This window comes from Rhinoderma darwinii, chromosome 2, assembly GCF_050947455.1.
Source record: "Rhinoderma darwinii isolate aRhiDar2 chromosome 2, aRhiDar2.hap1, whole genome shotgun sequence".
NCBI classification, from domain to species: Eukaryota; Metazoa; Chordata; class Amphibia; order Anura; family Rhinodermatidae; genus Rhinoderma; species Rhinoderma darwinii.
Window position 1 is genome coordinate 201,429,066 of NC_134688.1, and position 26,011 is coordinate 201,455,076.

At 41.0% G+C, this 26,011-nt stretch overlaps 1 protein-coding gene across 7 annotated transcripts in view; it reads right to left on the reverse strand.

Moving 5' to 3' along the window:
• Positions 1-26,011, reverse strand: part of DMD (dystrophin) — a 2,416,993-nt gene that overhangs the window by 825,095 nt on the left and 1,565,887 nt on the right. For all 7 annotated transcript variants that reach the window (XM_075852742.1, XM_075852740.1, XM_075852736.1 and 4 more), the window contains one exon: positions 24,152-24,245. In XM_075852742.1, the coding sequence (XP_075708857.1) occupies positions 24,152-24,245 (94 nt within the window). The remainder of the gene's footprint in view (positions 1-24,151; positions 24,246-26,011) is intronic.

The window sequence follows — 26,011 nt, forward strand, 5'->3', positions numbered from 1 at the left end:
AATCGTGATAAATTGTTTTACACATGTTGGGGTGTTTTTTCTTTGTCATTCCTTATAAAAATGTAAAAATTCTATGTTTTTTCAGAAAAAAAGTAAATTTACATCTTCACAGTCTATTTCCACTAAATCCTGCAAAAAAACTGTGGGGTCAAAATGCTAACTATACCACTATAAAAATTCCTTGAAGGGTGTAGTTTCCAAAATGGGGTCACTTTTGGGGGGTTTACACTGCTTTGGCACCACAAGATCTCTTCAAACCTGACATGGTGCCTAAAATATCATTTTTTAAAAAGGAGGCCCCAAAATCCACTAGGTGCTCCTTTGCTTCTGAGGCCGATGCTTCAGTCCATTAGCACACTAGGGCCACATGTGGGATATTTCTAAAAAATTTCTGCAGAAAATATTTCTGCAGAAAATATTTCTGCAGAAAATATTTCTGCAGAATCTGGGCAATAAATATTGAGATGCGTTTCTCTGGTAAAACCTTCTGTTTTTACAGATTTTTTTTTTATTACAAATGAATTTCAGCCCAAAAAATTGAAATTCTAAAATTTCACCTCTACGTTGATTTAATTCCTGTGAAACGCCTAAAGGGTTAAGAGACTTTGAGAATGCTGCTTTGAATACTTTGAGGGGTGCAGTTTTTAAAATGGGGTGATTTATGGTGACTTTCTAATATATAAGGCCCTCAAAGTCACTTCAGAACTGAACTGGTCCCTGAAAAAATAGCCTTTTGTAATTTTCTTGAAAATGTGTGAAATTGCTCCTAAAGTTCTTATCGTTGTAACGTCCTAAAAAATTAAAAGTATGTTCAAAAAATGATGCAAACATAGAGTAGACTTATGGGAAATGTTAACTAATAACTATTTTGTGTGGTATTACTGTCTGTTTTACAAGCAGATACACTTAAATTTTAAAAAATTCAATTTTTTGCAAATTTCCTCTAAATTTTGGTATTTTTCACAAATAAATATTAAATTTGTCGACCAAATTTATTCACTAACATAAAGTACAATATGTCACGAGAAAACAATTTCAGAATCGCTTGGATAGGTAAAAGCATTCTGGAGTTATTACCACATAAAGTAACACATGTCAGATTTGAAAAAATGGGCTGTGCCACAAGGCCAAAAGAGGCTGCGTCCTAAAGGGGTTAAAAAGCACATCTATGGCTTCAAATATAACTACACAGGAAGAAATGTAGAAGTTTGATTTGGCATTCAAGCATGTCTATTAGATAAATTCTAGTGGAATTATTTTCATTATTGTTTCCACTTTGTCACAGGTCACTCAGAAAAAGTGTAAAATTACAAGTTTTAAGCCAAATGGACATTTTAACATAAAATGTAGGGTATTATTATGAGACTAGGACGTAAGTGCAAAATGATAGAAACGAGATGCTTCTGACTGTGTGCTTCATATAATCCTATGCAGATTCCTTATACACTATTTTAACCAGTTAGGCCCCATGCACACGAACGTGTTTTTGCGTCCGCAATTCCCCCGAAAATCCACGGGAGAATTGCGGACCCATTCTTTTCTATGGGCCCATACACACTATCCGTGTTTTCACGGGTCCTAGTCTCATAATAATACCCTACATTTTATGTTAAAATGTCCATTTGGCTTAAAACTTGTAATTTTACACTTTTTCTGAGTGACCTGTGACAAAGTGGAAACAATAATGAAAATGTCCGCAAATCCGTGCCGCACAAACTCAGGACATGTCTTATTACGGCCCGCAAATTCGATGCGGACATGCCCATAGAAGTCAATGGGCCCGTGGAAAATGCGGGTACACCTCCGTGTGTCAACCCCAGTTTGCGGATTTGCGGAAGTGTTGCTAGGCGATGACCGGGAATGAGTTCTGTCGTCATCCTGTTTTACCTAAGCTTTTTCTTTTTATCCGCATTTTGCGGATTACATACGGATGAACTGCGGATTACATACGGATGAACTGCGGAGGACATTTCACGGAACACGGTCCTGGAATTTGCGGACCAGAAAAACACTACGGTCGTGTGCATGAGGCCATACACAATTTTGCAGTTATATCTGTATACAAACTGTGCAATGGTGTTGAAAGGGGATAAATGCTTTAAAGGAACAGTGTCATGGCAAATAATTTTTTTATATGTTAAAGATGTTAGTGCTGTAATAAAAACGTTTATATTCATTTGTGTGTTTGTGTTTTACTGTTTCTTATTTTTACACTTTTTCTTCCCTATGGGGGCTGCCATTTTTTGTTCCATTTCTGTGTGTGCCGATTAACGACACACACAGACATGGAACACGGCAGCCACAGTCCCATAGGGACTGTGAACGGCTCCCGTCCCATTCACGTCCGTGTACGGCGTCTGTGTGGGAACTGCGCATGCGCCGCTCCCACACAGTCCCATTCGAAATTGGCGCCGTCCGGCGCCATTTTCCTGTGGACCGGAAGTCGCGGCCGGACAGTAATATTACTACTTCCGGTCGCGGCTTCCGGACTTGTGCACATGGAACAGCGGCAGCAAACGGAGCGGACGGGCCAGAGGGAGCCGCGGCGGCAGGAGCAGGTAAGAGATTTCAATGTATGTTAGTGTTTGTGTGTGTTTACTACTGTATGTAAACCTACTACACTGTGGGTTACCTCAAAAAATGGCGACACGCAGTGTAGCAGGTTAAACCTTTCAAACCCCTCGTTTATCCCGGCACTAGCCAGGATAAAGGAGGGGGGGATGCTGAGAGCTCACTAGAGCGAGGGCTTTTAACCCAATGTTGCAATGCTGCAATTTTGGGAACAGCCCCATCTAGTGGCCAAAAATGGGTAGTATTATAAATTAGAAATAATTTATAATATTACATGGCTCGTGCCAAAAAAAAAAAAAAAATTTGAACAATGTTTAATCACCCACACACTAAATGTTTAATTTTTAAAAAAAAAACATGTTTTTAGGGCAACACCATGCCTTTAAACTCTGTCTCTAGTGACATCAGGTTGCCGTAGTAAGGAATTCTAAAAAAAAGAAACATCTAATAGTAACTTCCGTGCCAATCACTATTAGATACAAATTACTATTATTAAGAGATGTTGGCAGTTGAGGACACAGTTAAATTTTATTGCATGTAACTTATGAGAAGCTTTTACTTAGTGAAAACTATAAATCTACAGGGTGGGCAATTTATATGGATACACCTAAATAAAATGGGAATGGTTGGTGATATTAACTTCCTGTTTGTGGCACATTAGTATATGGGAGGGGGGAAACTTTTCAAGCTGGTTGTTGACCATGGCGGCTATTTTGAAGTCGGCCATTTTGTATCCAACTTTAGTTTTTTCAATGGGAAAAGGGTCATGTGACACATCAAACTTATCGAGAATTTCACAAGAAAAACAATGGTGTGCTTGGTCTTAATGTTACTTTATTCTTTCATGAGTTATTTACAAGTTTCTGACCACTTATAAAATGTGTTCAAAGTGCTGCCCATTGTGTTGGATTGTCAATGCAACCCTCTTCTCCCACTCTTCACACACTGATAGCAACACCGCAGAAGAAATGCCTCCCGATCTGACCCCCTTAGACTTTTATCTTTGGGGTCATCTGAAGGCAATTGTCTATGCTGTGAAGATACGAGATGTGCAGCAACTGAAACTACGGATACTGGAAGCCTGTGCTAGCATTTCTTCTGCGGTGTTGCTATCAGTGTGGCCCACCCTGTATATACATAGCTTAGCTAGTTACATGTAGTTCAAAAGCCTCTTAACCCCTTAATGACCAGGCCATTTTGTGCGTTAATGACCAGGGATTATTTTTTGTTTTTTGACTGTTGCACTCTAAGGGCACGTTCACACGTGGCGGAATTGCTGTGGAATTCCGCTGCGGACAGTCCGCAGTGGAATTCTCCAGCGGCCGTTTTTTACATTTGTTTCAATACATTTTTAGGCAAGTTAGTTCAGACATTGCGGGAAAACTCTGCTGCGGACCAAAGGCTGCGGTGTGGAATTTTCCCTCCACAGCATGCTCATGACGTTGCGAAGAAGAAGGAGAATTTCACTGCGGATTTCAGGCTTTGTAATGCAAAAACTGAAATCTGTGGCAAGTCCGCTGTGTTTTCTGCAACGTCTGAATTACCTGTCAAATATGCAAATGTTGGTGCAGATTCGTTGCGTAATTGCCCCAAATCTGCACCAACATTTGCAGCGGAAAAACTCTGCTACGTGGGAACATGCCCTTAGAGTCGTAACTTTTTTTTTATTCCGTCGACATAGCCATATAAGGGCTTGTTTTTTGCAGGACGAGTTGTATTTTTCAATTGCATCCTTTTTGGATGCATATAATATATTCATGAACTTTTATTAACTTTATTTTAGGAAAGAATTGAAAATAAACGGATATTCCAGCATTGTTTTTCACGCTATAAATTTACGCCGTTCACTATGCGGCATAAAAAAACATATTACCTTTATTCTATGGGTCAGCACAATTATGGGGATACCAAATATGTAGGGGTTTTATTTTTTCCTACCTTTGCAAAACAAAAACTCTTTTAAAAAACAAAAATTACTTGTTTTTGCATCGCCACATTTCAAGAGCCGTAACTTATTTTCTTTTCTGTCGATGTAGCCATATGCGGGCTTGTTTTTTGCGGGACAAGGTTTAGTTTTCATTTTGGGGTACATGAGACTTATTGATTGACTTTTGTTTTATTTTTTGTGGGGATGGAAAAAAAGGAATTTTGCCATTGTTTTTTGCGTTTTCTTTGGACGCCGTTCACCCGGTGGTTTAATTAATGCATTAACTTTATTGTTTGAGTTGTTACGATCACGGTGATACCATATATGTGTTACCTTTTTTTTTTTTACACTTTTACTAAATAAAACTACTTTTTGGGGGAAAAAGTGGTTTTATTTTATTTTACTGTAATCTTTTTTTTTTCATAAACTTTACTGAACTGTTTTTTTTTTTGTCCCACTAGGGGACTTCACCATGTGATCTTCTGATCACATATATAATGCTTTGGTATACATAGTATACCAATTCATTATTGCCTGTCAGTGTAAAACTGACAGACAATCTATTAGGCCATGCCTCTGGCTGAAAATCTTCGCAAAACTGGCTTAGTTGCCCATAGCAACCAATCAAAGCACAGCTTTCATTTTCAAGAGCCAAATTTGAAATGTGCTTATATAGTGTGACATAAAATGGCGTCATTGAAGCAAGAAAAATATTTGTTTGCAAGAACGGGGTCTGTACAGCGAAACTTTCAGAATAAATTTGGTAAATGTACTCAGCATAGAAACAGCATTTTGCCTTGGATGAAGCAATTCAAAACCACTTGGGTGTCTATTTCAATGGAAAAGTCCGGGCTGCCCAAAGATTTCGGAAGAGACAGTGAACAGGATTCGAGCTTTTTACAAGCGTAGTCCTTAAAAGTCGACCAGGCTAACTAGCATGGAACTTCAGGTGCCACAAACCATGGTATGGCGTATTTTACGAAAATGTCTGCGCTGTAAGCCATACAGATTACATCTTCTTCAGGAGCTGAAACCAAATGACAAACCGCAATGCTGTGACTTATGCATTGAGTCACTGTACACAGGGCCGCCATCAGGAATTTCTGGGCCCCATACAGCCATGATGTCTGGCCCCCCCCCCCTCCAATACCGGGGGTGGGCAACGGAAAGTGTGGCGCTCACGTTTGTACGTTATTCGCATTAAATGATTTTGGTGCTGATGTCAATTACAGTGAAGGAAACCATGGAGCCGGCAGTGATCGGTTCATGCTCCGGATTTTGATCTATTTAGCTAAAACGTATCCGACTGTATGGCATATAGTGGGATACGTCGCCTGGGGAATGGCCCAGGGGAAACTATTGAAGTCACTGTCCATGAACAGGGCTGGAGCCTTCTACTAGCGCTCTGCCCAGGGACTATGGCGCCGCTCCTGATGTCCATATACGTAAAGTGACGTCCGAAGCTGCACAAAGCCTGAGTACACGGCTGGAGCGTCGGCAACATTCTGGCCAGGGATTCCGGCCCTGGAGAATCCCCTGATGTCACTTTACATATATGGACAGTGATGTCAGGAGCTCCCAGGGACAAAGTCCACGGGTAGAGCACTCGTGATGCTGCCTGGGGACTCCGGAATAACAAAGTTTACTACGCCATTTCATCCTTCAAAAAGAAGGTAAACCGACGTCCACCAGCACGGAGGCTAAAAGGACATAATGGAGCCCTGTGAATTATCGTCTACGTTGTTTATACTGCAAGGTAGGAGATTTCCTGACTACACGATAAACTTAGGGCAACAATACGATGTGAAGGGGCCTTAAAGAGGCTCTGTCACCAGATTTTCAAACCCCTATCTCCTATTGCAGCAGATCGGCGCTGCAATGTAGAGAACAGTAACGTTTTGTTTTTTCTTCAAAAACGAGCATTTTTGGCCAAGTTATGAGCATTTTTATATTTATGCAAATGAGCCTTTCTTAAGTACAACTGGGCATGTTTAAAGTTATGTCCAAGTGGGCGTGTATTGTGTGTGTACATCTGGGCGTTTTTACTTCTTTTACTAGCTGGGCGTTGTGAATGGAAGTGTATGATGCTGACAAATCAGCATCATCCACTTCTCTTCGTTAACACCCAGCTTCTGGCAGTTCACAGACACACAGCGTGTCCTCGCTCGTCCGACGCGATGAAGTTCCTGTGGGAGGAAGTGAGTGACGTCACAGCGTGATCTCGCGAGGACACGCTGTGTTTCTGTGCACTGCCAGAAGCTGGGTGGTAACGAAGAGAAGTGGATGAGCAAACACGAGTTTGCTTAAAAAACTTCTGAAAATCAGGAGCTGTTTTCCCTTGAATATCTCTGTATTTTCAGACTGTTTTTGCTAATTGTGTGAACATACCCTAAGGCCTTATTCACACGACAGTGTCCCGCCGTTTTTCCCGGCCGGTTTACATTCGTTTTGCATCCGTTCCGGGCTGGGCATATCTGGACAGTGACATCAGGGGCAACTCCTGAAGGGGAATCCCCATGTGGCCGGTGATTCCACTTCAGGAAAAGCCCCTGTCGTCTGTGTCCATTTATGGACACTGAACGTTACTGGCTTCTCCTGGTGTGGAATCCCCGGTCATAGAGTGTTCGGGGATTCCGCTTCAGGAGTTTCCCCTGATGTCACTGCCCAGATATGGACAGAGACATCAAGCGCTCTGTCCAGGAGCGGAATCCCCGAACACACAGGGATTCCGCTCCTTCAGGGAGCTAAAGTGGGGCTAGCACATAGCAGAGCAGGGACGAAGCTACAGCAGTAGCAGCCACAGCAGCTGCTAGCGGCGCCATCGGCCATGGTAGGTGTCGCCGCTAGCAGCTGCTATGGCTGCTATAGCTGTAGCGATGCCTGAAGAAGCGCCAGGGCGGAAAGGGCGATTTGGGAAGGGAGCCAGCGCAGCGCCCCCTTCCACCTGCTGTACACCCCAGACCTGCCACACAGTACCCCTGCACATAGCAGAGCAGGGACGTCGCTACAGCAGTACCCCCACAGTGTTACCCCCAGCATAGAGCGCTTCTTCTGAATGAGATACACTCCTCCTCCTCACATGCACTCTGCGCTGTGAGGAGGAGAGAGCGAGCGACGGTAGACACGGCCATCACTCGGGAAACATTCCGGTGATGGCCGTGTATTACCCGGCCCCATAGACTTCTATGGGAGCCGGGCGGCCGGGTAAACGGCCGAAAATAGGGCATGTCCCATTTTTTGATGCCCGGTTTTCCCGGCCCGTCAAAAAATCGGTCGTGTGAATAGCCCTTTAGGGGTCTATTGTTCCTACTGCAGCCGGGTGACGGCTGATTTATGAACGGCCGTCACCCGGCCGGGAAACCCTGTCGTGTGAATAAGGGCTAATAGGCATGCAGCTTATTTAACCCCTTCCCTCCTCTTTTGTTTTTTCCTCTCCACATTCCAAAAGCTATAATTTTTTTTTACTTGAGGGCTTGTTTTTTGCGATACAAGTTGTAGTTTTTCATGGCACCATTTATTGTACCGCATAATGTACTGGGAAGCTGAAAAAAAATTATTTGTGGGGTGAAATGCTGAACGTGCATGAGGTTTTGACAAACCCCATTCACATGAGATGGGGCTTATTCAGACTAATGTGTTAATCGTCCGTGTAAAGGACGTTTTTTTAATGGCCGTCACACGGCTGCATGTATTTCTATGGGGCTATTCACACGGTTGTTGTTCTAACGGATCGTGTGAAGGGCCTGTAAAAAAATAGGACATGTCCTATTTTTGTGCGTTTTCACGGATCCCTCAATAGACTCAAGTCTATGAGGGATGTGTGAAAACGGGTCCCGCACGGCTGCAAATCGGCCACAAAAAACGGCCGTTCTTCACGTCTGATTTCACACACGTTGGTCTGAATATCGCCTTAGGCTTTATTCACACGAACGTGTCCGTTTTGCACTCGCAAAAAACGCTGCATTTTGCCTGAGCAAAAGTTCAGTGTGGCGTCAGCATATGTGGGGAAAATCACGCAGCCGGCATCATTATGACACTCTGTTTTGATGTTACAACACAGTAAAGAAGGGGGGGGGCTTTTATGTTTCCCCTCACTTCTTTACCTACTGTAGCGCGAATCACGCTATTTGCACGCACCCAATGACTTCAATGGGTGTGTGCTGCGCGAAACACGGGCAAGTATAGGACATATCGTGAGTTTTACACAGCGCACACACGCTGCGTGAAATTCACTGACAGTCTGAACGGCCCCATTCACTAACATAAGTCCGTGCGACGTAATAAGTATCACGGACGTATAACACGTTCGTGTGAATAAGGCCTTATATTGTAATTTGTAGTGAATTTTCAGTGCGCAATCCGCACCAAAAATAGGAGGCAAGTAAGTGGCTTATTCAGACGTCCATGTTCGGTCTGTGATATAAGGACCGTGTATCGGCCATATTTCCCGGACCGACCACAGTTCAGGGAGCCGGGTTTCTCGCATCACAGTTATCTATGATTCTAGTCCCTCCCTTCCCATCGGGAATACTGTCCCTGGTCCCGTACTGAAAGAATCATTACAGTATGGGACAGTATTCCCGCGGAGAGGCAGGGACTCCCAGCAACACTGATAACTATGATGCTAGGAGTCCGGCTCCATGAATTGTGGTCAGCCTGTGAGATACAGCCGATACACGCTCCGTATGTCACGGACCGAATGCGGCCGTCTGAATAAGACATTAGTCTAGTTACACAGTGCGGTGAAATCCCATTTTTTTGCCACAATTTTTTCAAAAACGTGACTTGACCGCACTGTGAGAATATAGCCTAATAGCACTTTTCATGTTTTGTATCTTTTTTTTATGCAATTTTCGTAATTGCGGCACAAATCATGCGGTTTTGCCGCGATTTTTATATAATCGCGGCAAAACTGCGCCATTTTTGCCGCGATTACGAAAATCGCGTCAAAAAACGCTAGGAAAACGAAAAAATACCAAAAACTTTTTAACCAACTTTATACAATCTACAAATGGGGTCAGGGGGATTGGAATCAGGATGGATAGGGGAACATACTCACCAGCCTGCAGGTCCGGTCGGCAGTGTAGAGGAGCTGGGGGGCGGGATCTCCACACGCAGCTTCAGCACATGCTGCATCTTCCCCTTCCACTGAAGCTACAACAGGTATGCAGGGGCTGCCGCGAGTGTTGCTAGGGGAGTGTCGCTAGGGGGGGTGTCGCTAGGGGGGGGTCGCTAGGGGGGTGCCACGGGCGTTGCGAGGGGGGGCCCGTGAGCATTGCGAGGGGGGCCCGTGAGCGTTGCGAGGGGGGGGCAACAGTCCGAGGGGGGGGCGATGGCAGCCCGGCGGGCCCCTTTAATTCATCCATGTGGCCGGGCCCCTGACGGGAGTACCAGTAATACCCCCCTGATTGCGGCCCTGACTGTACACACTGATGGTATATTCCGTTCAGTTAAATTTGAAGTCACCGCCTGAAAAGAACGATTACAAATATTTTAATTGTTTAAATTCTAAAACTGGCTCTTGAAGCCCAAAGTAACAAATACAGGAACAAGCAAGTGGTCAGAGATATGAGAGATGTCTATGGGTGATAGGAGGTGAATCCACTTATATAATAACAAATACACTGAAACCACTTGCTGCTGAGTAATCCCACGCGTTTCAGTATCACAAATTTTAGTGATACGTCATCAGGGATTATGTATTGATGCCGGTTAGCACTGTTTTCGTGCTGATTCAACCTCCTGGCATGTGCACAACTCTAGTATAATGGCCCATTATACATAATCCCTTGTGACGTATCACTAAAATTTGCGATACTGAAACGCGTAGGATTACTCTGCAGCAAGTGGTTTCAGTGTATTTGTTATTATATAAGGAGAGATTGTGGTCTATGGGTAGATTCACCTCCTATCACGCATATACATCTCTCATATCTGTGAACACCTGCTTGTGCCTGTATTTGTTACTTTGGGCTTCAAGAGCCAGTTTTAGAATTTAAACAATTAAAATATTTTTAATCGTTCTTTTCAGGCGGTGACTTCAGACTTATGCATTGACTTGCAGGGAAGATTGGAAGAGGGCGAATTCGCTGACAGACTGGTGTTCGGTGATGAGACTACCTTTTACCTTAGTGGGAAGTTCAGTCACCACAACATTAGAATTTGGGGCTCAGAAAAATCATGTGCCCTTATGGTGCACATGAGGGACTCACCCAAAGTAAACATGATCTGTGTAATGAGAAGGCGCAAAGTTTACGGTCTCTTCTTTTTTTGCCGAGGGTACTGTCACTGGCTATTGCTACCTGGACATGTTAAGGAAATGGCTTATGCCACAGATGAAGGAAGATCTGCCAAACGTAGCATATCCGCAGGATGGTGCACCTCCACATTTCCATTTAGATGTTCTCCGATACCTGAATAAAACTCTACCGGAACATTGGATCGGCCGCGCCAGAAACGATTCACCAATGTTGCGCTGACCTCCACGATCGCCAGATCTAACACAATGCTACTTTGTTCCCCCCAGCGACAGGATCTGAACCACCTGAGACAATGCGGAAACAGTGGAATCCATAACCAAGCATATGCTGGCACGCGTCTGGACAGAACTGGACTACCGCCTGGACATCTGCTGTGTCACCAATGGAAATTACTTTGAACATTTGTAGTGTATAGATAAAACTTGGATAGTGTGCATTTTCATGTTAATAAATTTATGTTATGTTCCCTTCCAGACCGAAACTTAAATTGATTACCCTGCAACGCCCCAAGGTTGATGGAGGAATGGCGTTATCAGACTTACACCTGTATTACCTAGCTGTCCAGTTACGGGAAATGTGGGATTGGTTTATGAATACACCTCTATTGGACTCCACTTATTTAATGGCATCCTTAGTGGCTGGCAACAGCCTGATTAGTTATTTAGAATATCCTCAATTCACGAGACATTCCCCATAGCTTCCTCTACACAGGGTGGACTTAGCAGTGTGGCGCATCTCCAAGGCTATATTACATTTTAGTGACACCCTTCCAGAGTTACCTTTGTGGGACAACCCCACATTGCCATCCCTGCAGGCTATGCCTGACCCCCAATTTTGGCAATGCATGGGGATAATGACGGTCGGAGATGTGTTTAGAGAAGAAGCATTTCTAACCCTACTTCAATTACCGGAGATCCACCATCTCCCCAATTGCAATGGTTCAGATATTTCCAACTTCGCCATGCCTTTTAATTTCAGTTCCCACCCAATACTATCGCCATATCGTACATCATCTGTTGTCTACCAAGGTGACCTCTACACCATTGCCAGGGTATGATAAATGGTGATTGCGAATTTCCAGATTTTACTCCTGTAGATAGAACTGGTGTGTTAAGCTTTCACCTGACAGTCTCTCTGGCGATTAACAATAAAATAATTCAATTGTGTATTATACATCAGGCCTATTTATCTTCTATTAGATTACATAAAATTGGCAGAATCAGAATACCCACTTTGGCCTATCAGAGATGTTACCGTTTAGAGGCAGATTTTTTGCACCTTATGTGGGATAGCCCTTACATTTCTACCTTTTGGTCACAAGAGTTCAATTTTCTCACATCCCTTTTACCTACTAATCTACCTAATTCTACCAAAATTACACTATTTGTACTTCTAGATGAGGAAATATGGACACACTATGTATGTATATTCTTAAAAGAAACATTATTCTTGGCCAGAAAAGTGATAGCAATGCATTGGATGGGAGATAGACCTCCATCACTTTCGCAATGGAAAACACTAGTTAACACTATCATACTTTATGAGCGATTGATATATCAACATCGAGGTTGTCCTGACAAATTTCATAAAATTTGGGGTTTGTGGTTGGATACTGCTATTGTGGTTGGAATCTATAGCTGTAGAGGACTCTTAATTCACCAATTCAGATTTCTAATATTTCTCTCATTGATTTGCATGACTCGCTCTTTACTGTTCCTTATCCGCACATCACATGTATTTCAATAGTGGCTGAGACAACAAGTTTTGTTTCTAATGTTTATATTGGTTTATAAAATAAAAATAAAAAGAACGTAAACTTTTGAATGTTGCTATTACAATGTACATATTTCTACTGAGTGAAATTGTTTGTATCACTTTACTTGTACACTGAAGATGTTATATATCTACATATATAAATTATACTGTTTGCTACATTTTAAATAAAACAAATTAAAAAATAATTGTTTTATGTTCTCTTTGTTATGAATACAGGGGCTATAATTTTGCACCATCCTTTTTTAATCACTCTGTATATTAGGGGCCTATGGACATTAAAGCAGAAATTTCATTAATTGCAATGGACACCTTTAGACATATTGCCACTCTTCAACATTTGGTTTGGATTGTCTTTATGGTGCCTCTTCTAACTTCAAGAAAATGCAATATACACACTTTTAATGTACAGTATGTAAAGTATTTAATTACAGTCAGCTCAAGGGCTATTTTGGCACTTTATAACAAAAATCGATTCAGTACCTATACCTAAGAACCCTACAGACTTGAGATATGGGTATATGTAGGTTATATATACCAATTGAGTTCATGCCATTATTTCCATACATGTACTTTGTACTTAGACTTTTTTTATTAGTCTAAAGCTCATTTGCATTAAACATTTGTGAACCTAAAACCAAGCAAAGTTATGGAAATACAGTTGATATAGGTCATTGTAGAAGATCTTTCATTTTGAAATTCATGGCGAGTCTCCAGTACCCTCAAGTTGCTTATGATTGCTATTATCTTGTACCAAGGTCTGGCTCAACGGCTGTTGAATTTGCAAGATTAATTACACTGATGCTACACTTCACTTCAGATTAGATAATAGTCTCAAGGTAAACTGAGAAGTCAATTAAAAAGCTGCCCTTTGGAGGTTTACAATGATGTATACATTTTCAGTTTATATTAATAGGATGGCAAGCCACTGATTATAAGCATGCATCTTATTTCCCGTCTCTTTTTATGAGCATAATACATTTCAGAAGTAATAATATAAAACTAGACACCACTCCAATGAAACTTCAATTGAATTCAGTAAGATTGTCAGTCCAATAAAGTCATCGCATTAGCTGCCATTTTACACCTTATATTGCTAAACAGGGTTCATGCAATACAATATTTATTTAACTCAATGTTTCAGTTACTCATTTGTTCAACTCTACTAAAGAAATTAGCACCTATTATCCAAGTGTATTTACATACTTCAGGATTATATCTACCCATCTATAACACAGAAATCATGTATAAAAAGTGATGACACAGTGAATTAATGGAAAGCCAGTGGGGAAAATAGTAACAATTTTTAAGATATAATATTGACATTCTTGCACTAGTTCACACATGATTGACAATATTCCAATAGGGGGAAAGTTTAATGTCCTGTACATAATGCAGCAAATTTCTAAATTATGCAAATTATTCATTGTTAAAAGTGTTGGAAATGTATGACAACTAGTAGATGATGTGAAGATTCTCATGCACAACATATTCTTCATACATTGCGTGACAGTTTTGTGGATATATTGCATGGCCAAGGTATTTTTGCAATTTCTTTCTGGCAACTATTTTCATACACAGCCTCTTATTTCACAAAGTATACAATACATTTTAACACTATAGGTAAATTTTAACACTATAGGTAAATGAAAATATGTACATTCATTAAATGTACTGTAAATTGTGTTAAAATACTTTATCTTTGCTTTGTAGCACTTCCTTTGCCGAAATCACAGCCTGCAAAGGTTTCTTATAGCCAGCTAACAGTCTCAGTATTCTTGCTTGGAGATTTTTTTTCCCCCACTCTTCATTGCAGAACACTTCTGCCTCGTAAATATTATTTGATCATCCTGCATGCACAACATGTTTTTGAGATCTACTCATAGAAACTTCAATACTATCCCATTTGGAGACTGTGAAGACCATTCAAATAATTTAATATTTTATATCTTTTCAATTCAAGGTTTATTTGGAATATTTAAGATCATTGTCTTGTTGTAAAGTACATCTTCTTTTCAGTAATATAATTAATTTTCCCTCTATCTACAAAATATATCAGTCCCACAGGCTGTTACATAACAAAACACCCTCATTCTTAACAAGTGGCAAGTTGTTCTCTTCTTGAAATGCTCTTCTGTTTTACTCTAAACAATCCTTTGGAGATTGTAACAATAATGCTAAATAATTTCTTCATTGGACCACAACATTTTATTCCAACATGTTCCTTGGTTATCTAGGTGTTGTGTAGTGAGACATTGACTTTTGTGAGCATATTGCATGTTAATCTTTTCGTCTTCTTCTTCTCTTGCATGTATACAATGTTTGTGAAAGAAATGCACCACTGCCCCCAGACTTCCCAAGAACTCGAGATCCAGCGGACAGGCCCAGATTTCAGGCGCTGTGCGGCTTTCCTTGAAAGTCTGCCCATGTCCTGCTGGGTGCTGTCCTGTAATGGCACTCGGTCAGGACCTCTTAGTGGCACTGATTTGTAGGGAGCTCCTCAAATTCTTCACCCTCCATCTCTCTTGTCTACTCCCTATAGCTGCCCACACATCAGGGTGATGGGGGCACGACGATAGGGAGGATACAAGAAAGCCACTAGAGTTACAGTGTGGTGGCAATGTGGCAGCGGGAACAAGAAGCCAGGCTCACTTGTGGGGTTAAATTATGTGTAACTATCAATGTTTATGTTTTGCAAAAGCACTGGTGACGATGACTTCTCCTTGGTGTAGTAGTGTTTTGGGTTAATACATTTATTGTAGTTACCCAGGAAATTTATGTAGTGGGTGGTTGGTGTGTTAGACAAGGGGGTTTGGCAAATTTTATCAGACCAAGTTGGGCCTAGGGCTACCTATGCTCGTAGGGTTGCGTCCCTGATACTAATGCCTCTTAGAAGCGAAAGCGTGATTCTGTAGTCGCGCATCTCCCATTAAGGGGAGGAGTCTCATGAGAAATTATAAAAGTGGCTGTTTATTGGTGCCATGTTGGTTTGGGTATACAAACCGGTAAGCATCAAGGCACATCCTCCTCTTAGAAGTCGACTATGACCTATTCTCCTAAACGTATGGGTGGAGGGAACGCTACAAGTAGCCACCCGCGTGTCAGTCAGTAGGTGGGTGTGCACAGTCAAAATTGCCAGACGGGCGGAAGACGTTAAACACTAGAGATTGCCCAGAACCAGAGTCCCCCCTATATCGTCTTCTGAGCCAGCCGCTGACCGCCGCTTCCTGGCAGAGAATCAGTGGACAAGGGGCCTTGATTATGGAAACAGCCAAGCTGGCTATTTCTGTAACTCACATTCACTTCTATGGTAGTTACGGAAACAGCGCCGCTTCACCATGCGAGACAGGGTCAGGGAATCCGCATTCTGAGGATAAGTACGGAAGCAGGACTCACATCACTCAGACATTTATGGCATATCCTGTGGGAATACCCCTTCAAAGTTTTATTACTTTTTTTGTGAATTTGAAACTATTTGATGATTTAATTAGAATATTTAAAACGGCCAATATATTTTGACTTTCTTTTTTTTAATAAGATCCTGACTTTAACATGCCTTATCATGATTGTGCCAGGTTCATATTATTTGAGGGAGGATACTGGATGGACTTTGGTTTGTATGGGCGGGGATTGAGCAGGGTTAAAAACATGGCTTAAAAATTGGGTGACACATCAGGTGTCTCTTTCCCCACCTTCAACGTTGGGAGGTATGCTACTCCCGAGGCAGATAAATGTTCCAGCAGTTCCCTGCATACCTTACAAGATTGAAAGCATTTCCACAGAGATTTTTCTTGGTCTTCAAGATCTTGTCTTCAACAGCTCCCTTTAACTTGCATTTCTTTATAACATTTTAAACATTGGAAAATCGCATGAATCATGGTTATATCTCCTGCTTTCTGATAGTGTGCTATATTTATTTTGAGGCCCTCAGTTAGCTGGTTAGAGTTGTCCATGCCTTTTAAGTGTAAACGCAATATCCTGAGAGTCTTGTAGGGTCACACAATTGATCAAGTCTACAACTAAATTGGATTAAAGCCTATCAAGTAAATTAAGATAGATAAAACATAAAACTACTGGATTATCTGGAATGGTGCCAAAACTTTTGCATACGTCAAATATTTTATGTTTTTATTAAATCCATTCATGTATCGTTTCATCTATTAATATATTATATCCCAGTACAGGGAGTGGAATGCACTATACACTTAATATTTTACTGGAGAAGATGACACATGGGGTATTGATGGAAAGACACTCATCTTAGAGTCTAACATCAGTTCATTTATTTCAAGCTTACTGCTGTCAAAACATAACAAAAGGCTAGATTTACAGATTCATGGATGTTAACAGTAATGAATAAATATAGGAAGAGATCTGCTATTGTTCAGAGGTTTTCAACATATCTTAGGGGGTTTTCAAGTATCTTTTTTAAACTTAATATTATCCCTGCTCTTTTCATTACTTCTCCCTGCTGGTGTCTTACAACATGCTGTGAATGACCTCCACAGATTGCTCAAGTTTTATGCAGAAAGTACATTGAATCTGAAAGCTTTATTAGATAAGTTTGTTGTTTAGCTACTTCTTGATGTCAGCTACATTAAAAATAAACATCATAAAGCTGTGCAGTGACCTTCAAGTATCCAAAACTGGGAAGTGTTTTTTTTTTCCCCAGCTCAATATATAGCAATACCGGTTATATAATGTAATGGAACTTGTGCTGAAGAAATTGTATTTGAAAAGGAATCTGCTACCAAGGAAAACATTTTCAAAGTGTACCTACTGTTAAAACATTTTTTTCTGAAGAATCCAGCAGCGTGACACTACAGAGCACCATTTTATTATTACATAGCACTGCTTAAATGTTCCCCAAAAGAAATAATGGATGTCAGGTGTCACCACTAAGGAGATGATCCATATTCAGCTGTACAGGACTCCTATTTGCCTACAGTAAGTGTAATGGTTGGTACACTTTAAAGGTTTTTCACCATTAAATATCATATTCATTCCATAACTCCCAACCTTCCCGGATTCAGCGGGACAGTGCCGCATTCCGGCCCGTGTCCCGCTTCCTCGGGTGGCCGGGGGTATGTCCCGCTGTAAACTTTATCTGCATCCTCAGGACACAGATACAGTTGAACCCAATTCCGAAGAAAGGAACCATCAGCTCCCTGCTTCAGAATTAGTTAAGAGCGGAGGAGCAGAGGGAGCTCCTCCGCTCACCGAGGAATCTCCTTGAGCGGAATCCCTGTTGCCAATGATCTGGCCGGGTATTCCGCTTCTAGAGGAAACCCCTAAAGTCACTGTCCATATATGGACATTGACGTCAGGGGCTCCTCCTGGAACGGAATCCCCGGCCAGATCATTGGCAATGGGGATTCCGCTCAAGGAGTAGCCACTGAGGTCACTGTCCATATATGGACTGTGACATCAGGGCTTCCCCCTAGAAAGCAGAATCCCCGGCCTATGCTCTGGCTGGGGATTCTGCTCCTAGATGAAGTCTCTACAGGGGGGTGGCGCTATCTTCAAGGAGGGTCGGGTCCTATCAACATCAACACTGTGGCACTATATAGGGGCACTATCTACATGGGCACTGTGGCACTATCTACAAGGGTACTGACACTTTATATGTGGGCACTGAAACTAGGGGCAGCTTTGGGGGCATTAAACTGTATAAGGGCAGCTAGGGGGCATTATACTGTATGGGGGAAGCTATGGGGCATTATGCTGTATGGGGCAGCTATGGGGCATTATAATATATGGGGCAGCTATGGGGGCATTATACTGTATGGGAGCATCTGTGTGGGCATTATAATGTATAGGCACATTATACTATATGTGGCAGCTATGGGGGCAGTATGCTGAATGGGGGCAGCTATGGGGCATTATGCTGTATAGGGGAATATGTTTGATCGTTATACTGCATGGGGGCATCTGTGTGGAGATTATACTGTATGGGGGCATCTGTGTGGGCATTATACTGTATGGGGGCATCTGTGTTGGCTTTATACTGTATGGGTGAATCTATGGGGCATTACACTGTATAGTGGCAGATATTTGCCATTTTCCTGTGTGGGAGGCACTATGGGATCATGATACTGTGTGGACTGAACCGGGTGTGTATGGGCGAGGGTTGGGCGGGATTAGAGGCGTGGATTAAAAGAAAAAAATTTTGCCTCTACGCGTGCCGCATTGGTTGTCCCTCTTTGTGATACTTGAAAGTTGGAAGGTATGTTCATTATATAGATTATAAAAAATGAACAAGGTTTGCCGTTTATATGTTGTTAGAAAAGAAAGACAATCCAGTGAAGAGACATTTACTTATGACATTTAATGACATAGTATGGCGCCACCTGGTGTTTAAAGCGTATAGCAATCTGCTTGTCCACCTAATGAGCTAAATGCTGGTAGACATGCATTCTCAGTCACTCTCCCCACAGCCATTTCTTTGCATAGTAATGCTCTGCTCACCGCACAGCAGCTAATAGAAATAGCCTTCTCCCTGCTTGTCACTAAAGGAGCAGAGCCTCTGCAATAGCGTGGCAGTATAGCGTAGAAGACTACTTCTGCAGGGAAGTAAGAAATTACTATATTCTCAGTTGCCAAAGGAAGAAGTAGACTAATTCTGTTTAGTGCCCCTCCCCCTACAGCACATATCAGCAGCAGTACCACAATTATAAGAAGGGATTTATAAGGCCCAGTTCACACAGAGTTTTTTTGACACATTTTTTGACGCAGAAACCGCGTTGGAAAAAGCCTCCAAAAAACGTCCAAAAATGCCTCCCATTGATTTAAACGAGAGGCAGAGGCGTTTTTTCCCGTGAGCGGAAAAAAACGCTCTCGGGAAAAAGAAGCGACATGCCCTATCTTCGGGCGTTTATGTCTCTGACCTCCCATTGACATCAATGGGAGACAGAGAAAGCGTATTTCACGTTGTTTTTGCCCGTGGCGCTCAATTTGCGTGAGTGAAAAACGCCACGAAAATGGCGGCAAACTGTGTACAAACACATCAAAATCTGCCTCAAAATTCCAAACAGAATTTGGAGGCAGAATTTTCTGCCTGCAAAAAAACTCAGTGTGAACATACCTTAACACTATGTTAGCGGGTGCATATATTAAACAGATCTCAGAAGTGCCTAAGAAGGTGCATGAATAAATCACTCTAGATATATGGACAGTGATGTCAGGAGTGTTACAATGCCGGAGACCTTCGGCCAGAGCATCAGAAGTATTCTGAACGGGGACTGCCTACACCCCCCTTGCGGCCCTATATCCCTTGTGACTGTATGAACTTTAAAGCAGCCAAAATCACCGACTGCTATCTCTGCCAAGGGAAGCTATGTCACTGGAGCGTCCCTGGGGTAGTTCCAATGACGTAACTGGCCAGTTACATCACTGGGACTACCCCTGGAAAGCTCAAGTGATATAGCTTCCCCGGGCAGAGATAGCAGTCGGGGACTTTGGCTGTAAAGGTCTTGCTGTCGCGGGTGACAGGGTCACCATCTGGGCGGGCCAGACATTTTCTTCTGCTTTGTGAAGATCCAGCGATAACTCTCCATACATGTACCGTTACAGCACTGGAGCTTCCCGATGCACAACTTTAATGGGGGCCTGTAATAAATGGCAAACAGTAGTAGCTGACACCCATAGGCCCCATGTTGAGAATTTTTTTTATAACGCATGTATTCCAGGCTTAACAAAAAGGTTTAAAGATGAATAACAGCTCAACGGAGGCCAAAAGGACATGTTTAGCATCTAAATCAGAAGTTTTCAATTACTGGTAGGTTATTTGAGAGACATGGGAGTTGCACTATGATGAGCTATTGGAGAGCAAGAGAAGAAATATAAAGTTCTAGCAGGGGGCCCCAGTACTGTGTCCCCCTGGGTTTTTAAATAATGTATAGAAAGTTACCTTTTAACCTGTTATTTTGCTTAGAGATAGTAACTATTATACAATATATGGACAAACATATTGGGACACCTACACATTACACCTACAGGAGCTTTTACAATATCCCATTATAAATACATAGGTATTAATATGGGGTTGGTTTCCCCTTTGCAGCTAAAACAGTTTCCACTCCTCTAGGAAGGCTTTTTACAAGATTTTTTTCTACGAGTGTGTCTGTGGGAATATTTGCCTATTCATCCAGAAAAACAATCGATGTCAGAGATTGATGTTGGACGAGAGGGCCTATCTCTGAATCTCCGATCTAGTTAGTTCCAAAGGTATTCGATAAAGTTGAGGTTAGATCTCTGTGCGGGCCAGTCAAATTCCTCCACACCAAACTCACCCAACAAAGCCTTGCTTTGTACACTGGGGCACAGTCATGCTGAAACAGAAAAGGGACTTTCCCAAACTGCTACTAGAAAGTTGTGAGCATATAATTGTCCAAAATGTCTTAGTATGTTAAAGCATTTAGCTTTTCCTTCACTGGAACTAAGGAGCCTAGGCCAACCCCTGAAAAACAACCCCATAGCTTTATCCCTCCTCTACCAAACTTTACAGGTGGAACAATGCAGTAAGGCAGGTAACGTTGTCTTGGCATTGACCAAACCCAGTTTTGTCCATCAGACTTCCAAAAAGTTCAGTGTCAGTGTGCTTTACATCACTCTATCCGATGCTTGGAATTGTGCTTGGTGATGTAAAGCTTGCATGTAGCTGCTCGGAAATAGAGACCCATGCCATGAAGCTCCCGGTGCAGTTTTTGTGCGGATGTTAATGCCAAAAGAGATTTGGAACTCTGCAGTTATTGAGTCAGCAGAGTGTTGGCGACTCTTGTGGACCATGTGCCTTAGCACTCGGCGACCCCGCTCTGTAACTTTACGTGGTCTGCCACTTTATAGCTGAGTTACTGTGGTTCCTAAATGCTTCTACTTTGCAATAATATCACTCATCGTTGATCGTGGAATATCTTGGAGGGAATAAATTTCACGGACTGACTTGTTAAAACGGTGGCATCCTATTACAGTACCATGCTGAATTTCAGTGAACTCTTTAGAATAACTTATTCTTTCACAAATGTTTGTAAAGGCAAACTGCATGGCTAGGTCCTTGATTTTATACAGCTTTGGCAATGGGACTGAATGAAACACCTGAATTCAATGATTAGGAGGTGTGTGGCAATACTTTTGTCCATATAGAGTATGTCTGGTTGTTGCACCTTTATGAAGGGTGACAGTATACAGGGTTCCTTTTTTTAGTCATTCTAATGAGTCATTCTAAACTTATTTGTCTATGACCTTACATGCAATAGCCCATGGCCACAAGCAATGCAGTACCTAATGACACCCTCAGTCTTCTGCACTACTCTGCCAATAATCTCATGAATTGACATTTACAACTGTGTTCTGAATAAAATCCTTCACGTTTCAAGGTAGATATTTTTGGGGGTTCCTTTAAGGGAGTTATCACTAAAAAATTAATAGTTGATTACAAAATTAATCTATATCACATCTGCTCATCTTTCAGTTTCTATATTTTCTTTTTAGCATGTTAAATACTGTACTGCATAAAGAAATTTCTGACTATCTTAAAAACGGTATGCAAATGTTTATGGAGATTTCCAGAAACACAAATTCTCTACAGTCATCTGTTTCTTGAATAATGCACCTAAACCATTTGGACATATTTGTATATTACATTTAGAATTTCATGTTCTAGCACCTGGAATATTATCATATTGAAACACTGCATTTCTATTTTACTGTACATGCCAAACTACTTTCCAAAATAGAACAGCAAAAAGAGAATGAGAAGAGTAAAGTGGATATTTGACCCGTAAAGTTTTTTGACATTACAAATGGGAGAGAAAGAAAAAGGACATCTATCATTTCAATTAATTATTTACTACCTGAAAATTGGACAATGAAAGCATTAAGGGAAGAGATTAAAAGACTAGAAAAGTTTGTGTGATCGACAAAATGAGTTTGGGGAACTCCATGTAGCCTACCACATTTCTGTGGCAAGTAACATTACCATATGTATCTATATGAATAGTAAAGAGAGCTGGCCCTGGATTTAATAAACAGATGCCAACTCTATTTTTAGTACACTTTACATGCGGATGGCACAGTTTGACTGATGATTAATGTTACTTCATAGCATGAAATTCAGATTTTATTGGCATACAGCTACCTACAGGTCATATTTTGCCAAAAACTAATTTATGCTGTATGTGACTTTTTTTATTTCTATATTTCTTGCCATAAACTGTACAGTACAAAAGCTGCAGTTTTGATTAAAGATAAGGTTGTTCTATAATAAAATTTAAAAGGGTTTGCCCATCAGGGACATTTATGGCATATTCAGAGGATAGGCCATAAATATTAGATAGATGCAGGTCCCACCACTGTGACCCGCACCTATCTCTAGAACGGGGGCCCCTAAACCCTGTTCTACCTTTCTTGGCTCCTGCTGCCTCCCGGCCACGTCCTCATTAGACGGTCGGGCGTTACGAAAACACTGAGCTACGCTCTATCCGTAACTCCAATAGAAGTGAATGGCAGTTACGGAAGCAGCATAGCACTCGAGTTACCCTGTTTCCGTAACTGCCATTCACACATTGATGAGTTATACTAGGATGTAAACAACTATGTATAGTCTGATCCTGCAGTCATGAGTGATTCCACTTATTTTGTCCCTTCTTCCACTGTCTATAAGTTACCAAGAAGAGGGGGCAGAGGGAGTGTTGTAACAAATGACTGTAAGATCAGACTACCTACAGGGTTCGTTTGTTTGTAATCTCTAACCATGGAGACACATATACCTGCATAGGAGCTATATAAATAAAAGAGAAGCATATTTTAATCAAGATAATTTACAAAGTTTCTTTCTCTTTTTGCATTTTCTACTTTCTTTGCAGTTTGTTTTTATTCTGTGCAGTGTTGAGAAATCTCCATTTTCCTACATGAAAAACATCAACAAGCATGCTAGATGCTGTTGGCAGATCCATAATTTAAACTATATTTTCACAATTTAGTACTTTGGGATATTAACACTTCAATACCTCCTGCATCAGTAACTCAAGAATATCTCTAACAGTTCATCTTACAACTACCTGAGACATTCCTTTGTTAACCGGATTATCCAGATATTGATATATTAAACGGCATAATGCTAAATAGGAAAAATATTAAGTTCTGTTGATAGCAGCTAGGCTACTTTTACACTTTTCAAAACGAATAATAATGAAAACACCAAAAATGTCATGAAGATATAAAGATGCTAGATTTTACATGCGCTAGCAATACAACCAATTGTTATAAAAATCCTAATACTCAAACTAGCATACAACTTTTCATTCAAAGCAAATGTCAATTTGAGGAGAGTTCCCTTTTTTCCTTTTCCCTACAACCCATATTTGTTAACCGTTACTTTTCGATAGGTTAAAACTGTACCTTATGCAAAACTTAAATAAAAAATATACAAATAAATAAAGAATAGAGTCCTTGTTTATATTTACTTTTTAGTATACTATGGCCCAACCACCATCTTGTCCAATGTTGCTGCTATGTAAAATGTACAGATGTAACGTATACCATAAATGATGAGCATATACCATACATAATAAATGTTATTTGATCTAGTGAAAATAGAATATCTTTGTGATTTGACACTTACGGTCACCAGAATATGAGAAAGTGGGTCTTCTTTTCAACTCCTCTAGTAACAGGCTGACTGTATTCCACTCTTTGTTCAGATATTCTACTTTTTTCTATTAAAAATACACATGGTGGTTGTTAGGAACAAGAAATAACCTGCTAACTTGAAATAAATATAACAAATATAATTTCATGGTTGTCTGAAACTGAATAGTTTAGAAAATAAACAAGACACACTTTACATGTATATGTATTTAAATATAACAATTCATATGCAGGTTTTCTGGGTTATGTCATAATGGAATTTTGATTAAGAGAACTAGTTATAAGTTGTCTACAAATAATTTTTCATTCTAGCATCCAAAATAAATTGTATGGTTTATAGAATAACACATTTACTTAAAGTATATTTGCATACACAACTTTAAAAAAATGTTTATATCCAAAGGGGTAACTTAAAGCTTCTGGGACCTGATGCAAAATCGGTAATAGAATATCTTCTTAAGTGTCAGAATGGTCTTTGGACCCCTCAGACACCAGGGATCGGGTGCAACTCCTACCTATGCACCCCTAAGGCTGTACCCTTGGCTTTCCCCATTTCTCAAAAAGACTTAGACATCCAATATTTCCTATTCTTATGACTAGACAGTCTGATCAGATCCCAAGTGGATCGTCAAAATTTAAAAGTGAGCTTGTGGTAAAATCCATAACCAGTTATCTGTGGTAAAGAAACAATGCACCAGATAAAATAGTTATAAAGGTGCTGATCGAGTAAAAATTAACCCTGGCAAACTTTTTTTTTCACAGCAACAGAACATTTCTATTAGTGTGTAAAAAATAATTTACTCCCTCTCTGAAGATCGCCATTTAGTGTCTGTCTGCTGTTATTATGTCGACAACTCTGCTTAGACTAGGTGGAAGGATTGGGCTGCATGGCTATCAAGCTGCATGGCTATCAGAACTTACATCCCCTTACTTCCCTCACGTTTTTGTTTTTTTACTATTGTTCAGTGTTTATTAGATAGCAGCCATCTTTATAGCAATAAAGATCTACAAGTAGATATATTACCTTGATTTACATTGTTGTTTAATCACATGCCATACACAGCCCATTATGGTGCCGAGGTAAGTATACATCTGTATTCGGTACATCAGATTGATCATTCATGCTTATAAAGTTATATTTATTAGAAGCAATAAAACCTCTTTAATTATATTGACAAAATGTCTCATATTATATGTCTTGTTGCCATTATAGTATTTTTGACTGCAAGAAAAGAGCGATCTTCATTGCTGTCAAATATACCAGAACCCCAATGAACCCCCCGACTGACCCTATCAAGCCTCGGACAACAGATTCATCACAGTGTCACGACTTTCGTTACAAACGAAAGCCATGACGCTATTGTGATCAGAGCCTAAAAGCAATGGAGATGATGAATACCTTGCAATGTAGTATTCAAAGACAGCTATCTTTTCATTTCCTACCACTATATTCCAGTGTCCTACCAAAAGCCCCGGTGACTTGCCCAAACTATAAGGGTATGTTCACACGCTTAGCAAAAATATCTGAAAATACAGAGCTGTTTTCAAGCTAAAACAGCTCCTGATTTTCAGATGTTTTTGTAACAACTCGTGTTTTTCGCAGCATATTTTACGGCTATAATTGGAGCTCCAAAAACGTCCCAAGAAGTGACATGCACTTCTTTTTCTTGGGCGTCTTTTTACGCACAGTATTTTGACAGCAACGCGTAAAATTAAGCCTCGTGGGAACAGAACACCATAAATCCCATTGCAAGCAATGGGCAAGATGTTTGGAGGCATAATGGTGCCATTTTTTCAGGAGTAATTTGAGGCGTAAACGGCCCGAATTACGTCT